Raw genomic sequence first — 18,082 nt, 5'->3', positions numbered from 1 at the left:
TCATAGCTTACTGCAACCCCATACTCCTGGGCTCAAGGAATCCTCCTGCCTCAGCCTCCCGAGTTGCTGAGACTGCAGGCACTTGTCACCACACCCAGTGAATTTTTCTATTTTTTGTAGAGACACGATCTCGCTCTTGCTCAGGCTAGTCTCGAACTCCTAACTTCAAGCGATCCTCCCGCCTCGGCCTCCCAGAGTGCTAGGATTGCAGGCATGAGCCATCGCGCCCAGCCTGTTTTACCTTTTATAATTCGTTTATAAATACACTGAGACACTGACCTGCAAGACATAGAGTATGACAACTGTCAGTCCAATCCAGCCATGCAGACTGTACAGATGGGTTTTGTTACTGAAATTGCGGTTTTCAAACACGGCCACCAGAGAGATGATGGCAAGAATGGCAGCAACAGCGTTTAATCCTGCATGGATGGATTTCATCAGGAGCTTGCTGCATTTCCAGGTCCATGGCAGTCTGTACACGATGATGGCTAGGGAGAGATGAAAGGGGACAGAATTTTTTGAAAAAAATCAACACAAAATGAACAGTTAGACACATTGGGCACTCCCTTTTGTGAAATCCTTTTCCCTTGCTTCCGCGTCTCCCCTCTTCCCCATGTTATTTCTGCCTCTCGGGGGCTCTTTCTGGGCAGGGGGCTGGCATTTTCTTCACTCCCAACTTGAGAAGGAACCTTGGTGCCTCTCAGGCTCAGTCCTCGGGCTTTTTCTCCCTCTGCACTCTCTGTGGGTGATTTCATTCACTCTTCCTCTGAAATGATATCTATGTGGCAGGGACTCCAAAATTTACATCTTTATCCCAGAACTGTCTATACTCCAGATCCACAGAATCCAATGCCTTCTTGACATCTCCATATAGATGCCTCCCAAATATCTCAAACTTATCACATTCAAACCAAAGTCTTAATCATATTATCTGTTTTACGCCTGTTGTCACTTTTCTTCTTAAAAGTGTCTTACTTTGATAAGAAAAAGAAAGAGTAAGGAATAAAAAACATGCAAAAGGTTTAAATGACATTTCACAAAGGAGTGTGTCCAAATCGCTAATAAAACCTAAGAGATCAATTTCATTAGTCATTGGAGAAATGCAAATTGAAACCAAATGAGAATTCCTCTACCACATATCTGAATGGTTAAATACGGAAAGTACTGACTATTGAAATGAATGTACAGCAATCAGAACTCTAATGTTCTGCTGATGGTAGTTTATTTATTTATTTTTTTGAGACAGGGTCTTGTTCTGTTGCCAGGGCGAGAGTGCTGTTGCATCAGCCTAGCTCACAGCAACCTCAAACTCCTGGGCTCAAGCCACGTTCCTGCCTCAGCCTCCTGAGTAGCTGGGACTATAGGCGTGTACCACCCCTTCTGGCTAATTTTTCTATTGTTTGTAAAGATGGGTCTTGGTCTTGCTCAGGCTGGTCTAAAACTCCCAACCTCAAGCGATTCTCCTGCCTCGATCTCCCAGAGTGCTAGGATTACAGGTGTGAGCCATCTTGCTCGACCCAATATTTTAAATAAGAGCAAACACTTTGGAAAATTGGCAGTATCTACTTAAGTTAAACTTATGCATACCTTATGATCCATCAATTTCACTCCTGGGTATATGCCAAAAAGAAATATGTACATATGTTCACCAAAAGACACGTCCTAGAATATTATTAGCAGCACTATTTATGGTGCCAAAACCTGGAAACCCCCCAAATGCCCATCATCAATAGAATGAATAATTCTATTCACACCATGGAATAATATATATCAAAGAGAATGAATGAGCTACAACTAGAATAACACTCAACAATATGGATCAACCTATTATGTCAATCCCAAGAAGCCAAACATTAACAAGTACATAGTATGATTCAATTTATATGAAGTAAATAACCAGGCAAAACTCATCTCGGCAGTTCAAAGTCAGGATGATATCACTAGTTGCCCTTGTGAGGAAGGGACGCTGCAACTGCAACAGAATGCACAAGGGACTTCGAAGGCTCCCACCAATATTCTGTTTTCAACCTGGTGCTGATTACAGAGGTGTTCACTGAAAGAAGATTTGTCATTTTGCATGTAGATTAAATGTCAATAAAAAGGCTTTTTTTTAGAGAGACCACACAAAGCAGAGAGGAGCAAACACATTTCCACACTCGGGCATCTCAGATTGTCCTGGATTCTCTGCCAACTCAGAATTAGGCCCCGAGGCTGCAGTGAGAAGAATGCCAGGAGAAAACTCAGGAGTAAAAATGGAGAAAGTGAGACATTGGACTAAAATTACTAGAAACTCTCAGGAAGTAAAGAAGGAAAAAGAAACCAAGAAACCAGAAAAACCATCAGACCAGTTAATTAACCCTTGGAGTGGCCAGGAGACCCAGAGCTTCCTAGAAGAACGGATATCTCTTGAATTTGGAGAGTTGAGCAAGAAAAATCATGAGTGGTCTAAAGCAATTGCCCACTGTCTTGAGCAGAGAGGCATAAAGAGGAACTGGCAGTAATGTCTCCAGATGGTGATGAGTTTGCAGGACTTTTACTGGACTACTCATGAGGCCAGCCAGAGGCCGAGGAGCCAACCCTGGCCCTGTCCTCATGAAGAGGACCTACACAGGATTCTGGGATACAGATGGAAGGCCAGCATCTTTTCAGGTGCTCCCTGTGCAGACGCACCTGACTTCCCACTTCCCGGGTACCAGCCCTGGGCCTGTGCCATCCCTGTTCACTTGGAGGGGCCACTGTGGACTCCCCCACCCCCGAGCTGCATGCAGGATCCTGGGGTACCTAGATGGCAGCCCTGGAACATGAACCTTCCATGGTCAGCTCCATGCCTATCCCCTGCCTTTTTCCTGTTAGCCTGAAGCCCCCCACAGCAGTGGTCTACCCTCTTCTGATTCTGATCCAGAAACCTTACTTAAAGACAGAACCTGGATCCTGATGCTGTCTGAAAGACAAAAAAAAAAAAAAAATAGCACAATCAATACATTGGTGCATGGTTCCTTCCTCTCCTAGCCTAATGTAATGAGAATAAAATGTGAAATAAATGAATGACCATGGCCTCAAATAAATAAATAAATAAAAGGGTTTGTTTGTTTTTTTTAAGTGTCCTAGTTTAAGCCCCTATTCATGCCTCCAGTCCACATCAGGGAAAATTTAGATATCTGGAAATAAGTGTCAGACTGAAAAAGTTTAAAGAATACTTCCTTGGAAAATGGATTCCACTATATCAGCAATATATCATGTACATTTTTTAACTCCACCAAAAAAAAAAATGAGCCTCACTCCATCAAAGGCATTTATAATAAGAATATATAAAACTTCATAGGATTATAAAAATATAAGGGATCATCTATTCCTTTTTTAGGCAGAAACACATTACCTACAAAGACAGATGTGAATTCAGTCTGTTTAAAGCTTTCAGAGCAAGATGTCATTCCTCTTATCCTTCAGTCCCATTCCAGCGCTCCACAGCCCTCACCATTAGGGCAGTATTCCTTTTACACAATCCAAACCTTGAAGGATTACTACTTACTAATTTCAGTGTGTATGAGTATCTTATAAATGTTGGTTGATTATCCTTCCTTGAGAACATGGAGACTTTGGATAATCACTTCTATACTCAATGAATAGAAATATTTAACCATTTAATTGAAACTATTTAATGCAATACCTTAAAGACTATACTTTTAAAGCAGCTCAAGGTACCCTCTTGCCCTACTTCATCTTTTCTGAGGGCATTAATGTGTCTTGCTGTTTCTCCTTGTATCCCCAGAGCCTAAGACAGCTTCAGGCTCAAAGTATATAGCTCCATAAGTATGTTTTCCTAATTTGTTGATTGACATACAATTGTACATATTTATGGAGTACATGGTGATATTTTGATCCATATAATGTATAGTGGTCAGATCAGGGTAATTAGCAATCCATCATCTTAAACATTTATCCTTTCTTTGTGTTGGGAATATTCCATATACTCTCTTCTAGCTACTTGAAAGTATATATTATTGTTAACTATAGTTATCCTCTAGTGCTATAGAACAGTGGTCCCCAACCTTTTTGGTACCAGGGACTGGTTTCATGGAAGACAATTCTTCCATGAACCGGGGAGGAGGAGTGCCCGAGGGCAGGATGGTTTCGGGATGATTCAAGACATTACATTTACTGTGCAGTCAAACCTCTCTGCTAACGATAATCTATATTTGCAGCTGCTCCCCAGCGCTAGCATCACCGCCTCAGCTCCGTCTTGGATCATCAGGCATTAGATTCTCATAAGGAGTGAGCAACCTAGATCCCTCTAGTTTACAGTAGGGTTCACATTCCTATGAGAATCTAATGCCACCACCGATCTGACAGGAGGCGGAGCTTATGCAGTGATGCGAGAGATGGGGAGCTGCTGTGAATACAGATGAAGATTTGCTTGCTTGCCCTGCCACTCACCTCCTGCTGTGCAGCCCAGTTCCTAACAGGCCACAGACCGGTACCAGTCTGCAGCCCAGTGGTTGGGGACCACAGCTATAGAACACGAGAACTTCTTTTTTCAAACTCTTATTTTAATTGTACATTCACATGTAGCTGTAACAAATAATACAGACAGATTTCATATACTTCTCACCCAGGATTCCCCAATGGTAACATAACTTATATAACTGGAGTACAATATCACAATCAGGAAATTGACATCTATGTAATCACTGACTGTATTTAGAGTTCACCAGTTTTACTTGCGCGCGTGTGTGTGTGTGTGTGTGTGCGAAATCCATCAGTATTTCTTATTTTATTTTTATTTTTAATTTTTTTTTATTTTTAGAGATGGAGTCTCACTCTGTTGCCCAGGCTAGAGTGCAGTGGCACAATCATAGCTGATGGTAGCCTTGAACTCCTGGCCTCAAGCAATCCACTCACCTCAGCCTCCCAAAGTGCTGGGATTACAGGCGTGAGCCACCATTCCCAGCCCGTAAGTATTTTTTAAATAAACAAATGCAAAGCACTTCCTGAAGACTGATCAAAATCTAGAAACCAAATTGATATCAACTCAAACACTGGCGTTTCCCCTCCTTGTGCTTCTTCTCTTCTGAACATTCAGTGGCACACCCTATATAATTCTCTAGTTTTCAGGGAATGCAAATGCCTCTTTACCCAATGACTCAATGAACTTTTATCCACAAAGTGGACCCTTTTGCAATCTGTGTGATTAGGCAGTAGTAAAATAAAAATGTGCAATATATAAAGACCTAATAACACATCTCCCTTCTCCTGGTTTAGCCTCACTATTACACACGTGTGCGTGCACATGCACACATGCACACTCAAGCCCTTGCTAGGTAGTAGATACCATGCTAAGTGCTCTATGTTTACATTTTATTTCTCACCTCCATTCTGTGAGGAAGGTACAACTATTATTACTATTGTACAGAGGAGATGCTGAGGCGGAGAGGTTAGGTAGTGGGCTCCACCTGAATTAGTGCTTTAAAATTAATATGGTTATTGTTGTTATTGTTATCATTGTCACCGTCATATCATCCAAGCACCAGGGAGGTGCTTGAATGAGGGGAGGGTGGAAGAATCTTAGATGAGTGAACGTGAGTATCTATACATGAAGAGGAAATACTCAGGATGTATTTGCCTTAAAAGCAAATTATGAACAATAAACCATAATAGCTTTTTCTCTCCAACCTGGATATTATATCAAAAATTTCCAAAATTGAAACTAATCTCTGATGTAAAAAGTCAGGAGTAGTTATCATGACTGATAGGAATGTTACAAGCATTTCCAAGGGGGATTCTGGAATTGATCTGGGTCCACAGATGTATTCATGTTATAAAAACATGCCACTTTGATTTAGGTACTTTTCTGCATGTTTGTTGTTTTTCAATAAATGTTTACTTTTAAAAAATGTTGCCAAAAAATCAAAGACAACTGTGTTTCCACTGAAGACTTTTTACTCTTCCTAATACTATGGAGCATCACAGAGGAATGTGTCAAATTTTCTGTGAGCGGCTCACACCTGTAATCCTAGCACTCTGGGAGGCCCAGGCAGGAGGATTGCTTGAGGTCAGGAGTTCGAGACCAGCCCGAGCAAAAGTAAGACCTAATCTCTACTAAAAATAGAAAAAATTAGCTGAGCCTTGTGGTGCGAACCTGTGGTCCCAGCTACTCAGGAGGCTGAGGCAGGAGGATCTCTTGAGTCCAGGAGTTTGAGGTTGCAGAGAGCCACGATGATGCCACCACACTCTATCAGGGTGAGACAGCAAGACTGTGTCTCAAAAAAAAAAAAAAAGAAAAAGAAAAAGAAATTTTCCATAAAACTGAACTCTATCCCCTTTGAGTGTCAAACTTGGTTTTTAAACCTTTTACACTTACTCAAATGTTTTTCAGAGTGGCTGCACACCAGCTTTCCCTCTCCAGCAGTAGCATGAATGGAACACAATTAACCTTTTATTGATGATTTGGGGTCATCAAGGAAACATCAATTATTATCCTATTACTGTAAGAGGAAGCCCTTAGAGGTTTCCGAAGCAGGAGAGGTGCTTGCCTCTGGTCTAAATGGGCAAGACAATTACGGTTTGAGAGTCCATAGGTCTATTTAGAGTTTTCCTATCTCTTCTTTTATTTCCGTGCCTACCTCCAGCCTCTCCCTCCATCATCCTGCCTCATCCTGGATTCCTACCAGCTCTAAGTTTTAGCTTGTAACATTTTACATTGCCAAAAGTCTCAACATCTGTTAAATCTGAGTGGTGAGTACATGGGGGTCTATTATATTGATTTCTTGTGGTTGAAGGAGTTCATTCTAGTTTTAAAGTTAAAACAGCATTTTCGCAAGCTTACACACTCAATAGCCAATCAGTCTCCCCTACTCCATAGGCAGCTCGGGGAGAGGCAAGGCGCTCTCGCCTGAGTGAGGCGTGTGATCTTTAGCACAGGAAGTTCTTGGCATCTCTCCTGGCCACAGAGAGGCTCTGCTGCAGAGCTGGCTATGCTTCAAAATGCTCTCTGGGTAAATGAACGGTAACTGCAAAATGTTACATTTGCATGAGCTGTTTATATACTTTTAAAAATGTATAAGAGGGCTGAGGGGGGCAAGGGCAACATACATAACCTAAACATCTGTACCCCCATAATATGCTGAAATAAAAAAAAAATGTATAAGTAACTGAAATACGGTGGACTTCAGGAGAAAAGGGCAACCTTAACAAATCAAATCACATTTCTTAAACAAGAAGCTGTTCTCAACAGTTATAAAAACTGCCTGGAGAGTGAAATTTCAATATTTCTTGCTTCCTTGGCTTGGCACTTACCTAGACACCATTCCTGAGGTTCAATGAGAAGGAAGCAAAAGGTCTCCCAAGCCCACAAGAAGGGGAAATGGTATAAAACAGCTACTTGTGACCGAAACTAGGGTTTGCTGTTAGAAGCTCTAGTTGGTATTCCATTTTCCCCCAGAAAATGAGGGGAAATAGGAACACGTATATGTGAGAAATACATTTTAAATCCTTTAAAAGGAAGATATCGGTGGTGGAACATGTTAGTATGATAAACTGGAAAAGAAAGAAAAGGGAGGGAGGAAGAAATTAATACTAATTATTCTTTAGACAATGAAGTGGAAAATATAGTAACTTGAATTTGAATTTAATTGTTAGAAAATTTCTCAGCTCCTACTTGCATAATCAAAACTCAGGAATATGTGAAAATATGTATTCTCTAAGATGTAATTTCTGGTTCGACACCAGCTTTCCATCCATATACCATTACAAAACCATCCTTATACCCAAGCTTGTCTTATAGCAAGTAATGCAAATTTAGGATCTGTCAAAGTGTGTGTGGCAAAGGAGGGGTTCTCGGAGACAGAGAAATGTCCCCATACATGGAAAACATTTTGACTCTTGTGCTTCTGAGTTTAGATCTTCTGATTCACGAGAGTGTGAACAGGTCTGTCTGGTTCACTGTCACATCCCAGTATTTAGCATGGAGCCTGGCACCTGGTAGGAATTCAGCAAGTATGTGTGAATAAATAATTTTAATAAAGCACGGCAATTAATCAGCATTCCCAGCAAATGAGCAAATCCTCTTTTAATTGTTTTGAAATTTATTTTGAAAAATGAAGGTGTAGCTGACAAGTAAAAATTGTATATATTTACAGTGTACATGAAGTTTTGAAATGTCATTGTGAAATGGTTAAATAAAGCTAATTAACATATCCATCACCTTATATACTTATTTTTTGTGTGCGACAGATCCTCTTTCAAAATGCACAAATCAAAAACTCAAACAGGCTGCATGTGGGGCCCATGCCTGTAATCCCAGTGCTTTGGGATGCTGAGATGAGAGGACCACTTTAAGGCCAGGAATTCAAGACCTTCTTTCACAAAAAAGTTTTCAAAAGTTAGCCAGGTGTGGTGGCGCGTGTTTGCAGTCCCAGCTACTCAGGAGGCTGAGTCGGCAGGATCCCTTGTGCCCAGGAATTCAAGGTTATAGGGAGCGATGATTGCGCCACTGCACTCCAGACTGAGCGACAGTGAGACTCTCTCTAAAAGAAAAAACCAAAAAACCCCCCACAAAACTCAATTCAAATTATACTGCTGGGCCAAGTATTAGCTAATATAAGATAAAATGGTCCTTTCAAATAAGTAAAAAGTATTGTGCACTTGGACTCACTTAACAGCTTTGAATGAATTCAAAAATAAGAGTAAGTTATTGAGTTTGAAGTACACTGGAATTTTAAAACACTTATAAATTCTACTTAAACATGGTGTGCCCAATTACACTTCCCTTCACTCTTTCAATAAAGTAAGTATTATTTTGCCCTCCTTGGTAGAATGTTCAGAACAGGATTATCAATCTTTATAACTCATTTCCCTGTGTACCCAAGAGTTTACCAGATTCTATCCAAAGGACCTCAAGTTTAAATGAAAAAGCAGAGAATCCTCTTTAAATAGAGTTCTTGAGAAGATTCCTGCAGTGGCTGTCAAAGAGAATCAGAGCTTTGAAACACGCCCGTGCATTCGAACTCTCTTACAGCATGAATATCGTGAAACTGAAAACCTCTGGAGAGTCAAAATGAAGGAAGTGATTTGGATGATTTGGAAGATTTTTTTTTTTTTTTGCATTTTAGCACTAGAAGTATCTCTTTGAAGTGATTAAAATCCTCACAAAGGCAGCTACTTGGTACCAAATATGTGTATGAAAGGGAAAAATTCAGTTAATTGGCTAGACATTTACAAATATCCAGAAAGTTTGTGTTGTTAGAAAGATCAGCTATATTTTCTTGTGCCTCATATCAATATTATGACAGATTAGAAACAGTACTGGCTCTGATATCACCTGGTTGTCTGACCCAGGCCAGATGTTTGATCTCTAAAATGAGGAGTTGAACATAAGGTCCCAGCCAGCTCTAAATATTTAAGGATCAGTATAACCTACATTTCTAAAAGAAAACCATGACTCATCTCCAACAACTCAAATGCAAACAGCTTGTAGACAGTGGCTATCAAAGAGAATCAGACAGGGCTGCATCTTACTCATTTGTTTTACACAGCGTCTGGTATATAGTAAGTGCTTAATAAATGTATGTTAATTAAATGGATAGGATAATTTATGAAGGAATTGAATGAACAAACAACAAAAACTTAGGAAAGTACAAAGTCTGCACAGTCACTTCAAAGCCTGTTTGATCTTTTAAGAAAATTTCTATATGAAGAAAAAGTTATAACAAAAATTTCTGGTCTACCTTTCTTAAAAGGGAAGAATGTTCTACCTTTTAAGGGAAATATTTAAAACCTCTCAAAGTCAAGACAGAAAACCCCAGCAGAAGTCACCAGTAAACTGGAAGATATGGACTGCAATTTGGTCCACAGATGTTATTTTGCTTGGTCACCACAATGTTTTAGGGGTTTGGTTTTGTTTTTGTGGCTGGTTTAGTTTGAACAAGTTTTTAGAAAATCTAGATTCTCTTGGAAAAATGGGAAGATCTGGCAACCTTGATCTGGCATCCCCGTATATCCACAAGCCACTGGAGCTAAGAAAAAGTTTCCTGTTTTGCCTATACCCTACAGTTCCCACCTCTCAAAGTGTGAATATATACCTTTACTCTGCTGCATGAAGATCTGATCTTTGGTTAACTGTCCTAGTAAACAGATAAAGTGGTTTGTCACCAATGTTATTAGACAACACTACATATAATAAAAATGACCCAACTGGTAAACTGTGTCTGGACTGGGAGAAAAGATTAAAAAAAATCTATAAATAGCTGATGAAAATGTCAATAGTTTGGAAACTATTTGCAGTGGTAACTATTCTACCTGTATTCACTTCCTAGGGCTAGTATAACAAATTACCAGAAACCTAGTGGCTTAAAACAACAAGTTTATTCTCTCACAGTTCTGTAGGCCAGAAATCCAAAATCAAGGCGTTGGGCAGGATTGGTTCCTTCTGGAAGCTTTGTGGGAGGAACCATTTCATGCCACTCCTCTAGCTTCTGGTGTCTGCTGGCAATTCTTGGTATTCCTTGGCCTGTAGACTCATCACTCCAATCTCTGCCTCTGTCTTCACGTAGCCTTCCCCTCTGCGTGTCTTTGTGTTTCAAATCTCCTCCTTTCTCTTATAAGGACACCAGTCATTGGATTTAGGGCCCACTTAAATCCAGGATTATCTCATCTTGAGATCCTTAGTTATATCTGTAAAGACCCTATTTCCAAATAAAGTCACATTCCCAGGTACCACAGATTAGAACTTGGACATATCTTTTTGGGGGACACTAGTCAACTACATATCCCCTGTAGGGATCACAGAAACTAGGACTATAGAGTATTACAAGAGACAGTGGTTCCTATGGGGCATGGGGGCATTAAGCCCTGATGGCACTGATGTGGATCTCATTTTCTGGTGCCTGAGCTGTCACCTGGGGAGAGGACAGCTTATTGAGGGCTATGTGGACTGCTGCTGCAAGGATGCCCCCGGGAGGTGGGGGGGAGCACCTGACATGCCCTGCCAGCAAGCTCTGGCTCCCGTCCTATGTCCTTCTGAGTGGACTGGTGCCCAGTGTGGTCTCCGTAGTCTCTCACGTCTGAATGTTTAGTTGAATCCAGGAAGACACCCTCGTGGGTGCTATACACCCAATCCACTTCACCTATTTACTTTGTACACCTGATCCTTGTAGGTACGACACCTGGTTTAAAGGATTGGCTGACCTTGCATTAATTTAGTAAATATTTATTGAATGCCTATCACATGCTATGTAATGCTGTGGATACAGCAGTGAAGAAACAGACAAAAATCCCTCTCTTCAGGGAGTTTACATTCTAGAAGGAGAAGACAGACAATAAATTAATAAAGTCAGTGGTCAGAATTTGGATAATATTGTATTTTGAATCTGGAGTCTATAAGATTTTCTGATGGAACAGATGAGAAGTATGGAAGGGAAGAATCAAGGATGACCACATTAAGAGAATTTTGTCCTGAACATCTAGAAAGACAAAGTTGCCATTTACTGAGTCGGTGAAGGCTATGGGAGGAGCGGTAGAAGCAAGATCAAGAGTTGAGATCTGGACATGTCTACTTGACATCCAAGTAGAGAGTCTGAGTAGGCAGATGGATATTTGTGTCTGGAGTTCAGGAGAGAGACTGGGCTGAATATATAAATATGGGAGAGATCAGTGTATAAATAGCACTTAAAGCCAAGAGACTGGATGAGATCACGGATGGAATGAATGTAGGAAAAGAGAAGAAGTGGTCAGAAGACTGAGCCTTGGGCACTTTAACCTTAATCGATCAGGAAGGTGAGGAAGAACCACAAAGGAGACTGAGAAAGAGCAACCAGGTAAGAGAGAAGAGTCGAGAGAGTCTGGTGTCCTGGAGGCTACCAATTCACCAAGTGAAGAAAGAGAAGCCAAGTGCAGAAAATGGACCAAGGAGGAGTGAGGGGTCACTTATGTCAAATGCTGCCTTCCAGTCCAGTGAGAAGAGGACTGAGAATTGACCCAACATGGTGGCCATTGGTTACTTCCTTAAGAGCAATTTTGGTGGAGCGGGAGATGAAAGCCTAACTGGAGAGAAAAGGAGGAAAGGAACTTGAAACTGCTAATATTGAGAAATATTTCAAAAAGTTCTGTGGTAAGGCAAGCAGAGAATTAGGGAAGTAGTTGGTGGGGCATACAGGGTCAAGAGTGGTTTCTTTTTAACATGACAGAAATTAAAGCATGTTGGAAATAATTAAGTTGGGGAAGAAAGTCAGTGATGCAGAAGAAAGAAGGGAGAATTGAAGAAGGCAAGAGGAGGCAGGGACCATACTTATGCAGTACCATTCTAAGGTGCCCCTAAAACAGAGGTGCACTTCCCGTGCGATACAATGTCTATTATTCCCTGAGGTTGACTAAACCAGTGCTTCTAAACTAGCTGAACAGGAGAACCACTAGGGGGAAGGGAAGACACATTTACTTTAGATGCGATTATTTTTTTTTTTTTTTTTTGAGACAGAGTCTCACTCTCTTGCCCGGGCCAGAGTGCGGTGGCGTCAGCCTAGCTCACAGCAACCTCCAACTCCTGGGCTCAAGCAATCCTTCTGCCTCAGCCTCCCGAGTAGCTGGGACTACAGGCATGTGCCACTATGCCTGGCTAATTTTTTCTATATATTTTTAGTTGTCCGATTAATTTCTTTCTATTTTTAGTAGAGACGGGGTCTCGTTCTTGCTCAGGCTGGTCTCGAACTCCTGAGCTCAAACAATCCGCCCGCCTTGGCCTCCCAGAGTGCTAGGATTACAGGCGTGAGCCACCGCGCCCGGCCTAGATGTGATTATTATCGTCACAAATGAGTAGTTGTAAAATTGCATTTTTTTTTTTACTAACAATTTAATGATGGTACAGAAATAATCACTCATTCATTCGACAACCATTTATTGGTCTACCATGTGCTGGTTCTAGGTGTTACCCTAGGTGCTAAGGATATATTAACAGCAGTGAGCAAAACAATCATATCTAAAACATTTTTATGAGTTACATTATTAAAATATCCATATGCATTTATTTATAACAAAATGTGTTTTGGAAACCCTTTTTGTGTGTTTTTGGACACACAATTGCTTTGAATTCTCTCTTTATGCTTTGTAAAAACCCTTGTTTCCCTAAGATTGATAGGTTTCGTTATTAGTGGTGTCCCCAAGGCCCGTTTTGGAGTAGGTATTTGCGGCACCATTATCTCCATTTGGGGCTCCATTATCTTCATTGCCAGGTTTCACCACAAGAGCCTTTTCAAGTACATTTAAGTGATCTTGGAATTTAGTCACTTTTAGATACATTAATGGCCTTTTAGGAACTGCTCTTAATTTCTGTTAGTCTTTTAAAGGTTACTTAAATGTTGTTATATCCTCTAACAAAATCATTAAACTATTTAATTTCTCTCCTTTCAGTTTATACAATACAAAGAATTCTACATGTGGGAAAGTTAGGAGTATAGAATTTCCAAGACTTCTTTTCGCTAAATTCGGACACCTGAATTTCCTACCATTTACTAAAGAACAGATTCCACCTTGCTGAACCTTTTAAAAGGTCAACTGCCACTTTGAGAGCATTAAGTTGTTTCGGTCTATTCTGTGGCCTTCTTTTCAAGGTTTGTTTCTCTGATTTCTCGGCAGTATACTTATTTCATGGGAAACATTCCTTTCAGAGAAGCACAAAACCTCTTCTGAACTCTTCCTCGATTCATGTCAGAGTTTGTCAGCTAGATTTCCCACTAGTTTAAAATTTTGTTTTAGTTTTAGATTTCCCATGATCTGTTATACTTTATTTTAGAATACATCCAAACATTTTTTTAAAAATCTGCTTGCAGTTCGTGAGGGGGGGTGGAGAGTGAGAGGGAGAGGGAGAGGGAGAAGGGGAGAGAGAGAGGGAGAGATGGAGAGACTTATTTCGTAACTTCTATGTTAGCCTTGCTTCTTCAGAGTGTACTGTTCAAAGGACTCGTACTTGTTCTCACATAGTTTCAAATATTGTTTACTGTTTGCAGATTGCATTTGTAAAGCACTTCAAGCTTACAATAATCTCCAAATATTTGTGTATTACAGAAGGGAAGAACTCCATTACATCATGTTCATTATTAGAGATCTAAAGTCTCATGGCCTAAAATTTTCCTCCTTGCAGCAATTATGCAGTAAAAAATCCTGTTATAACACGGCTAGTCTGTAACATGTTTCCCCCATGGCCTATAGCGTCTATTTGAGTCTATTTACTCCTCCTCCTCGCACAGAAGACTTCCTACTACTGCTTGGAGTGAGGAGTTCATGTGGGTGGGCCAAGATACGGAAGAACCGGGGAGAACTACGTGTGTGTCTACATGTATGAAAATGTTTATGCTCATGTCAATTAAATGCATTATGCGATTGAAGTGCTTTGCAAATCTAGGATCCAAGCTGTAAACAGGATGGCTAATGTTGACAGGACAAACACTGGAATGTTAACACAAATACAGTAACAAAGCCTAAAGAACACAAAGTTTTCGTAAAAGCAGCTGATGAAAATTTCCAAAATATACATTTACACATTTTTGTCCAAAGTAAGCATAAACAGATTAAAAGAAGTACAAAGTTAAGAGAAAATTAGAAAGTCTTTTAGAAAAACTGTGTAATGGAACTATAACATGAATATAGAGTTTCAAAGTGTATTTTAGATGAAGTTTTTTGATTCTCTAAAAAGAAGATTTTGCAGAAAATAAGCATATTGCCATAAAAGCAGAAAAATGAACTTTGAAAATAAGGTCACGGAAAAGATTTAAACAACTTCCATGGGTAGGTAAGTTACTTAACTCCTCTCTGCCTCAGTTTACTCCTATTATACCTGTGAGATAATGCACTTAGTGGACACAGAAAGCACTGTTAGCCATTGTGACTTTTTCTCCTCTTTGGCAAGTTAGGGAACAAGTAATATCACTTGTGTTTCCCATACCCTCAATTATGGGAAGACATTCCAAGACCTCTGAAAAGTTTCTTGGTATTAGGAGCTGCTCTGAAGAGTTGGACCAAAGAGAAGAAACTGGACCTATCACTTGAGTAAACAGAAGGTATTGACAGCTCTGGCCAAACTTAAGGGCTCCACCATGAAGAAGAGTGCTTCTGGTAACAGCGACTTTGGAACTTGAGTATGTTTTTCTCATTTTAGCGAAGTGGCAAAACAGCTGGGAATTATGCAATGAAATGACTTAGATGGCCAAGTGGTACTCACATCGGATGCCAATCTCATACCAGGGAAGCCTTTGCATGGTTGAGGGTTAGTAAAATCTTTCAGTACATCCCAGAGTGGGAGAATTCTGGCCACATTTATGAAGGCTGTAGCACAAGTTTAAAATAAACAGAGGAGGCAAAAATCACTTTTCTTTACGAATAAGGTTAGCGTTGGGCTTTTTTTGTTGTTTTTGTTATATTTTGGGTCAGCTTTTTTTTTTTTTGATCGCTTGTTTGCAGGGAGTTAAATACTGAAGAAAAGGCAGCCTGCACGTAGGCAAGGCTAGAGGTTTCAGCCAGTGGGCATCTCTTTCTGAACTCTTTCTACTCCGCTGGATCTTTTTCTGCGACAAAACCCCAATCCGCCACTTTCTATAGGTGAAGGCCTTGACTTCACTTTTTGTGCTTGCGCCACTAGCTAGAGGTTCCCTCCAGCCACACAGCAAGCAAAGGAAACTGTCAGGGCATTGAGAGAGGCACCACACGACGACAACAAACACTGCCAACGACTGAGTCCTTGCTCCGCGCCAGCCCCACCCCAGAGAAGACAGGCCGGAGCGGCTCGCCCCGGGCCAGGCGCGGACGCAGCTAAGCGGGGCCACCCGGAGCAGAGGCAAGTCTCGGGGCCCGCAGCGCCCGGGGCCCAACAGGAAGCTCCGCACTGGAACTTTCGCCAGTCGGCCGCCACATAAACAAGTTGGGCTCAAGACCGTCCAATGACTGCTCAGAGCAGCGAAACACCCTTTTGAGTCCTGGCAGCTTCCCGGGCTCGACTGAGTTTGACGCTCTAGGAGGGCCACCCGGAGCTGACGCTCCACTCGCCCCGGCCGCTGGCTGACCAGCCGCGTCACCCGGGCTGAGAATGTCACAAGAAGCAAATTCTCGCCCCTCCATTTGTCCCCGCGGCCTTCCCCTCCTAATTCGCAGCCTGGAAGCAGGTTTGGCGAAAGGCTTCGCCTAAAGGGTGTTTCCGCGCCCCGATTGCGCAAGCTCCGGGCGGCTGTCCCAGGAGACTGGGCTGCCCGGGCCGGGCTCCCGCATCTGCCGCCGCTCGCCACGCCGGAGTCCCGGGGAGCCCGGAATGCGTCCTAGCCACTCGCTGCAGAGAGTTAACAAAGTGGGGCCAGCCCTGCTCCGCTCCCCGCGCTGTGCCCTGCGCCCCTAGCAGCGCGTCCCCACCGCGCTCCCCCCGCCGCGGGGCCGCGACTCCACGCTCGTGCGGTCCGCCCAAATCGTGGCTCCGCCCGGCCCGCCGCGCCCCGCCGACTCGGCTCCCGCACTCCGGCCCCGCTCGGAGGGGACCCTCGGCCCCGCCCCACCAGGAGGTGCCCAGTACCGATGCCCTGGATGAAGACGAAGCCAGTGACCATGAGCACCGGGTGCCAGTTAAACTCGAGTTCGGTCCCGTCCCAGCCGAGCCCCCCACGGTAGTGGAGGACCCAGACGAGGGTGAAGATCACCGACAGGAAGCCCACGAGCAGCGCCGACACCAGCAGCACCAGGAAGCCCCTGTAGCCGTCCATGGCCATCAGAGCCCCATACCCCGCGCCGCGGCAGCCTCTGGGTAGTAGCCTGGCGGCGGGACCGGGGCGTCGACTTTTTGAAGCTGTCTCCGCCTGCGGGGAGGGGCTTCTCGGCCGCTGGCCCTGGATGTGGGGCCTCCTGGGGGTGGGCAGCTGGCCCCCGCTCAGAAACGGGCCCCACCCCCGGGATCACACGGCCGAGAGCTCTCCGTGCCAAGCTCGCAGAGGGCTTCAGTAACCGATCCGGTTGGTTGTTCAAAGAGAACTCGGAGGATTTCAAACCTACCACTGTCTTTGAACTCGTCCCGTCTCTCTTCCCTATTTGTGGGGTGCCTGAGGAGGACAGTGATGTGCGCTCTTGGTTAACAGAAGAGAGGGATCCCTTGGATGGGCTTTTGTGTGTGCGTTTAATTAATAAAGCCTCCTTAGCCGCAGAGCTAGAGGTTTGGCTGTCTCTGAGGGCAAGGAAGCGACAAGGAACCTGTAGGGTGGTGGTGGGGGCAACAGAGGGCTTGGCCTTATCTAGAAATGAGACTACTTGCAGTTTGCTGTGGAAAGAGGGAAGACAGGCACCTCCCGGCCCCAGGACTTGCCTATATAGCGTGATAAAATGGATTTTAAAGGTGCCCACCCACCCAAACCAATGTGAACTAAAGCCCCGCCTTGATGAAATGAAGCTCACCGCCTGCCCTTGTTCCAACATTATCCTTGTCTCCACCAGACAAAAACAGTGTCAGCGTTATCTATTGCTATCACAAAAAAGAATTCTAGAGTGCATTTGGGAAGGTAAACTTCTAGCCCTCCTCTGTAGCTCATCTACGAAGACTAGTTTACCGTATTGCCTTGTTGCCATCTTGAAAGACCTCAGAATATGAGGGTGATTTTCAAAAGAGGAGTTGTAGGCCAAGGAAGTAGGAGTGTCAAGTGCTGGTAGTGGGGCAGGATTAAGGGCTAAGAGTAAGAGGCTGCAGATTTCACCTGTGTCATTATTCTTCTGTTGGTGGGGAGAGTGAGCAAACAGAAAAGAAGGACCCCTTTCCCCAGTAGGAGCCTTTCTTTGATCTGGCCCCAGCTTCGCCCTCTACTCTAATCCCTTGCCACAGCCTGACTTGTCCTGGATGTCCGTGGTTGTGAACTACTCTAGCAGCCCCTGCCTCTAAATTTGCCTGAGCCTCCTCCACCAAGAAACCTGCCCTGAGTCTGCCCATGCCCCTGTTTCCAATCTCACCCACCTCCCCATCCAATGCCTCTCTAACTCAGTTATTAAGATGTGATATAATGACCCGTGGCTGTCTTTACTCTCCAGATTGCCCCCTGAAGGCATTAACTGTCCAACTTATCATTTTACATTTCCTTGG

General features: G+C 43.0%; 1 protein-coding gene across 2 annotated transcripts in view; it reads right to left on the bottom strand.

The window, feature by feature from the left end:
* LOC105815585 (cytochrome b reductase 1) overlaps window positions 1-16,755 on the bottom strand; it is a 25,861-nt gene extending 9,106 nt beyond the window's left edge. Inside the window, exons 1-2 of one of the 2 annotated variants that reach the window (XM_012650774.1) lie at window positions 16,538-16,755; window positions 280-488 (exon numbers count right to left, since the gene is read on the bottom strand). In XM_012650774.1, coding sequence (XP_012506228.1) covers window positions 280-488; window positions 16,538-16,730 — 402 coding nt within the window. In that variant the 5' untranslated portion in view covers window positions 16,731-16,755. The remainder of the gene's footprint in view (window positions 1-279; window positions 489-16,537) is intronic. The other variant, XM_012650775.1, reaches the window with a different exon arrangement.
* Window positions 16,756-18,082: the final 1,327 nt, after the last annotated feature.

Source organism: Propithecus coquereli, unplaced genomic scaffold (genome assembly GCF_000956105.1).
Source record: "Propithecus coquereli isolate 6110/MARCELLA unplaced genomic scaffold, Pcoq_1.0 Scaffold34, whole genome shotgun sequence".
In the NCBI taxonomy this organism is placed as follows: Eukaryota; Metazoa; Chordata; class Mammalia; order Primates; family Indriidae; genus Propithecus; species Propithecus coquereli.
This window is presented reverse-complemented; position numbering and strand designations above follow the sequence as displayed.